The 6,396-nt window shown below is 38.0% G+C and overlaps 1 protein-coding gene across 1 annotated transcript; it reads right to left on the minus strand.

Moving 5' to 3' along the window:
• Positions 1-5,182: 5,182 nt before the first annotated feature.
• LOC116188825 lies at positions 5,183-6,129 on the minus strand. Its single transcript, XM_031518291.1, has 2 exons — positions 5,830-6,129; positions 5,183-5,311 (listed from the first exon to the last, which is right to left on the minus strand). The coding sequence occupies exons 1-2, from the start codon at positions 6,127-6,129 to the stop codon at positions 5,183-5,185; spliced, it is 429 nt and encodes a 142-aa protein (XP_031374151.1).
• Positions 6,130-6,396: the final 267 nt, after the last annotated feature.

Consider the following 6,396-nt stretch of genomic DNA (forward strand, 5'->3'; position numbering starts at 1 on the left):
AAAATTACGTCAAAAGAATAATAATAATAATAATAATAATAATAATAATAATAATAATGTTATTATTATTCTTCTTCTTGTAAATTATTCGGGCCTAGTTTGGCCCAAAGCCACCCTTGATGGGCTTGACAAACCCAGCCCAATGGGAGTAATTGAGAGCCGTTGGCGAAGTCATTCAAGGACCATAATTCATCCATTTCATTTTTATAAATCAAAGGGTTAATTGCACCATATAACCCAACGTCGATACTTATTTTTAGATCTATCACAACCTTAATTTTTTTTAGCTATCCTAACATTAATAGTTTAATTTTAAATATATCTTGCCGTAAAACTTCCATCCATTTTTTACGGAATGCTGACGTGGCCCGTTACATGAAAAGTGTATGGATTTCAAATCTATCCCAACCTTTTAAATTTTTTTCATTTTTGTTCTAATTTTTTTTCTCAAATTTATCCCAATCTTTTCATAATTTCTCAAATTTGGTTGGGATAAAGTGAGAAAATAGTAAAAGATTGGGATAAAATTGAAAAGAAATAAATTGGTTGGGATAAACGTCACCATTTAGGTTAAAAATGGACGGAATGACGGGATAGATTTGAAACCAAACTATTAACGTTATGATACCTCGGGAAAAAAAAATCAAGGTTGGAATAGATTTAGGAATAAGTGTTAACGTTAAGTTATATGGTGTAATTTCCTCTAAATCAAAATATATGGGATCAAAGAAGATTTCTCAAATAACAGTCAAGTCAGTAAAAGTGATAAAGAAATTATAACCAAGCAACCATATCGACTTGTCTAGTAGTTCCCGAAATTGAATTCCAAGAAATCAATTCCACTCTAACCTCCCATGGTGCGAAACCTCTATGTGAAGAGGGTTTTGGGGCAACTTTCGATAATCCAGCAGTTGCACCTCCTCCACACATTAAGAGAGCTAGTAGGCTCGAGAGTGTTTAGGGGAATTTTCGGAGTGGTTCCGCCAAGTCGGCATTCGATTGAGTTGTGGAGGATCACACTCGCCCTCTCGGAGGGATTTCCTGAGGCGAAAATGACATGATCGGATGGATCCCGAGAGAGATCGTACCACGCTTGGCCCTCTCTTCCCTGCCCAACTCAACGTCCTACAATAAGGACCCGTCCCCAGCACGCGGTTTTTCCCTTTCCTTACAGCCTTCACATAACACATGACCATAAATCATGTGAACATCGATGGAACTTATTATGAGCTGTGCAACCATTAAGTATTAAATGTTTTTAATTAAATCATCGCCCAACATTCGTTCATTAATGATTGCACAAGATTAATTTTTTTAAGCTAGTCGCAGAATAGTTGATAGTATTTCCGTAGGTGACTTACAATACTCTTGAGGATTGCTGATCCTCTCTAAGGCAGCATCGAAGAGGTTTAAGGATACGTGAGAAAAATGAATGAATATCTCACGGCTATTTATATAATTCGAGTTGATGATCGACTCGAAATATAATCACGACTGACATTTGTAAGCAACTTATAACTCCCTATGAGAGGCGGGTGTTAAATTCTCCATATCATGCATAGGTTTTAGTAATAGGGATTTTTCTTTTTTTTCCTCCAAAAGTCTGTAATAGGGATTTTAAGCAACACAAAATGTAACGAAGTATGTAATAGGACTAGAAAAACGAAAATTGAAAGGAGTAATCTGCCAGATAAGACCATCGTGGGTTGATTATGGCGTTCAGCGTCACCTCTTTCCCTTGAGTAAGATTTCGGGTTCAAATTTTATGAATAAATAAAATATAAATAGAGAATCTATTCTGATCAAAACTATATTATTTAGACTAATGTAGATTGGTTCAAGCGGTTCGGCGGTTGTTCCGCTTAAATTAATATCTTAAAGTCATTATGAATGTAAAAAATCAACGCTAGAAGAGCTTTACATCTTAATGTGCAGACCGAGCTCTGGATTAGTCGATGCCCAATTAGGCTTTTAGATAGGGGGATTCACACCGAAAAAAAAGTTATATTATTTAGAGTCCACTAAATTTCTTAATAATGTGGTGCACATTATTAAAAAAAAAAATGACGGGCAGATATATCAAATTAGCCCTACTACTCTTACCTCCGCTTTTTCTGGGGCTCGTGACGGGGACTAGTAATTGTAAGGGATAAAGAAAATGACCCAAAGGGGCATGAAAAAGTCTCACATGATTATTGAACCATAGAACATTTTTTTTTCCAATTTCCATATCGTTGTCTCATTTTGCCAAGTACCACTAGTTTTGCTTACTTTTGGTAATTGATGTAGCATAACTTTTCTTGGACAGCAAGAATTCAACGGTTGACGTTATTCCAAATGGTAGATTGGCGAGATATCTCTCTCTTTTCCCAAAACTTTTATTTATTTTTATCTTATTTTAAAGATTTCCAAAAAATGTTTTTAGCATGAAAAATGTCATGGAGACACGTCATCAATAGATAACCACATCAACCCCAAATATAAGGTTTGATTGTTACATAATAAATAAATGGGAGAAATATAGCGGATGTCCTAAAAATTTGGCTTTTTTGTCGACTGAGTCCTATAAGTTTTACTTTGAATTTTTCAGTCCTATCATGTTTGCTCTGTCGACACTCTTCATTCGTATCGTTACTGAGAACTAACCGTTGATGATGTGGACTTTGACACTATTAAATATTTTCCAAATGTCCATTATATATACAAGTGGAATTTAAAACAATATTTCAAAAATGTTTTCAAAAAACATAACATAAAAAAAGGCGTAGGAAAACCAGCCTGAGCCCCTTGTCGAGGCTGGGTTGTTGCCGGCGAGGCCACATCGACAGCCAAATCTGAAGCTTTCTAGCGGATCAGAAGCAAGTCGATGCACACGGGGAACCGTGATTTATGCATGCTGCACTGACCGGTTGCTTATGAAGGTCGATTATTGATCGATCCAAATCACTGAAGCTCCGAATGAGGAGTAGCTCAAGCACCAACAATTACGATTCTCTCTCCCAATCTCATTCTCCCAAGTAACCATCACCCACTTGCAGCTTTCCCTTTGATTTCATCACCTACATGCATCATTCAACTTTTGCTCCAATTGCTGATTGATTTGCAATTTGACCAATTTCTCTTGTTAGACTTATTGAGGGTTCAATTGAGAGACGAGTGAGTTTCCTTGGTAGATTTCTAGAAGAATGAAATATTCTTCTTCTTCTTTTTCCTTTTTCCTTTATGGTTTCCAGAGATCCCCCATGGATCTCTGATGTCGAAGGCACAGGCCTCACCAATGGCCCCAATTATGGGAAGAGCTGACACCTTCATGGTTGATCGCCGACCGCATTCCTGGGGTTGGGGGTCGCCGGCAAGTCCCCCATTCCCGGCAGCAATCCAGCCCTTGAAAAGGGTTTTTGCCTTTTTTTTTTAATGTTACGCTTTTCGAAAATATTTTTTAATACTTGTATATATCCCATGTATTTATTTAATAGACACCTGAAAAATATTTAACGGTATTAATGTCCATATCATCAACCGTTCATGCTAAGGAATGTTTTGGATCAAAAGTGTTAATGGAGCAAACGTTATAAGACTAAAAAATTCAAAGTATAATTTATAGGACTCGATTGACAAAAATATCAAACTTTTCGGACTTTCACTATATTTCTCTCATAAATAAATTGGGTACCACATTGTTATAATTTTTTTTTGTTTTTATAGTAAAGTAATACACTAATAAATTTTTTGTGTAATTTCGTAATTTATCCACTAGTTTGGACTTTGAAGTGTAAGCTTTTATTTTGATTATGTTTCGCCAGACACCACAAACGATCAAATTTATGGAAAAATAAATTTTGTCCTTCAGTAGTTTATTTTGCAAAACTTTTCGAAATCAAAGGATTTTATTTTCGATAATTTTCTAACATTTTTTTGTGGTGAATCAGGGGGCTGAGACCCAATGATATTAAGTAAAAATAATTTTTTTAATATTGTCGATCAACTTGGAAAATCAATTGCAATCTTCAAAAGTATGGGCAAAGTTCCTTAAATATAAGATCAAAAATTAAGCTGAGTTGATAGTTGCACACATATAGTATACCTGTTGTAATCACTAATAGAAACCCATTTGAAACTTACTGTCCGCGCCAAATACGCTCGACACCTAATTGGCAATACGATGAAAAGGTCAAGGTGTGTCAGGAAGCGATTCCAAGTATATCCAGGTGTCACTAGCCTGCCCCACTAAAATAAAGCGTGTACCATGACATTAGAAGTCCACGAGATTGTTTGGCGGCTAGATTTAGGTCTTCAAGATTAAAGTGTGCCTTAAACGATTCACGGTTCGGGGATTTGACTGTTCAGATTTCTCCACCAATTTCTTACGCATAAACACGAACACCAGTTCGAAAACGATCAAGCGGCTATGTAGCCTGCTTAACCAATATTTAGCCAGCAACTCAGCCTCAAAAAATCGAGCCGAAGATTGATCAAGTTCACCCCGTTTGCACGAACTTAAATAGAGTTCGGTGAGTGGTATCGAAGGATGATAAAATCCCGTCTTGATGCCCGGAAGCTCCAAAAACGTTGATGATTTTAATTTGTAGGGAATCGGTTGAAGGATAAATGAACAAGAATTGAAAAGCGCAGTAAAGAATGTACGATAAACGAAAGTGCGGGTAAAGTAAAGAGGCATAAAGTAAAGTGCGATAAATAAAATAATGAAAAATGCAGGATTGATTGATTGAGTGTGTGTAACAATGAATAAGACGACACGTATATATCAATAAAAAGTTAACAACTAACCTACCTAAAAACAAAATACATAGAAAATCGAAAAGATATCTGACTCATATGCTATGAGATAACACAAGATATTGCATGAAGATTACATGCTTGATCACCAAGATTGCTTGGCTGTCAAATAAAATCTCCCACCGCCTTTGTACATGAAGCCACGCCCTTATACATGCATATATGCATTTAGTTTCCATCATGGGCTCACCTTGCTGGGCTCTCTTCGAAATACTACACAAATGTCACGGCTCGACTATTTTCATGAATTATGGAAAGTAGGCGTAAAAAATATCCCCGCATGTCTAGTCGCGCGAAATCAAATTGAACAGGACTTGACATGTATGTATAATTTGCCACACAAACTCACAATAAACACGGAAAAGGATGAAGGAATGAGCGCACCTCACGGCTGAATAGCCGTTATAGACTTGGACGATATGAGCAAAGGCAATAAGCTGAAAATCTTGGCACTAACACTTGCAATTATGTATCTCTGTTTCAGCTCCACTTCAACCTCAATTCCGAGCATCTTCTAGTCTGAGCAGGGTAAATCTTGAAACACAAAAGTTTTAGATCTCGAAGTTAGCTTTTCAGAGAAACTTGAATCATTGAAAGCCAAGCTCTGTACAGGAAGCTATGGACATTCCCGTAAAATCGCGCGCCACAGAAAACTGTAACCGAACCTCAACTATTCAGCTATCTCATTAAATAACTGAAGTGCATCCAACTTCACAGCTATGAGGCCGATCTAAACGACAACGCCTTGAAGGCCGTGGTTTGGCCTATGGCCGGGATGCACTCGACCTGTGTCCGATCTCATGTCTCCCATATGGTCGGATAGTATCTCTTTAAGTATTGGCCGTTGTTGTATCTCGATTGACCCCGAGTCCCCGAATCCTCAAGCCAATAAGCCCCGTTAGGTAAAACTTCATGAACAACGAATGGCCCTTCCTACTTAGGTGACCATTTTCCGAACTTCTCGTCTTTACTCTCATGTGGAAGAATAGACTTCCATATTAAATCGCCGACACTAAAGGACTTGGGGCGTACCTTTTTGTCATAAGCCCTCACGACACGTCTCGTTTGCACTTGCATGTGTTGATGTGCCCGCACCCTCTTTATGTCTAAGTCGTCAAGTTTGACTAGCATCGCCTCCAAATAGTTCCCATGAACAAGACTGTGTTGATATGCGATGCGAGCTGATCTTACGTTAATCTCGACGGGCAAAACTGCATCATGCCCGCATGTCAAAGAAAAAGGAGTAGCGCCAGTTAGATCTCTCTTGGAAGTTCGATACACCCATACTGCTTCTGAAAGCTTCTCGTGAGCTCTCGGGTTCTCTTCTACCATCTTTTGTATGATATTGATAATCACCTTGTTTCTAGTCTCGGCCTGCCCATTAGCTTGGGCTAAGTAGAGAGTCGAAGTAATCAACTTGATTCCCAATTTTTCGGCAAAGTCTTTAACTCTAGTATCGGCGAATATTGTCCCTTGACTGGTGGTAATCGACTCGGAAATATCGAACCGATGAATGTGTTGGGTATCCCTCCAATTTGGAGGAAGTTGGGCTCAAATTGTATTGGGCTTTTATCGGGCCTTAATAAGCCCAAGAACCCA

Source organism: Punica granatum, chromosome 8 (genome assembly GCF_007655135.1).
Source record: "Punica granatum isolate Tunisia-2019 chromosome 8, ASM765513v2, whole genome shotgun sequence".
NCBI classification, from domain to species: Eukaryota; Viridiplantae; Streptophyta; class Magnoliopsida; order Myrtales; family Lythraceae; genus Punica; species Punica granatum.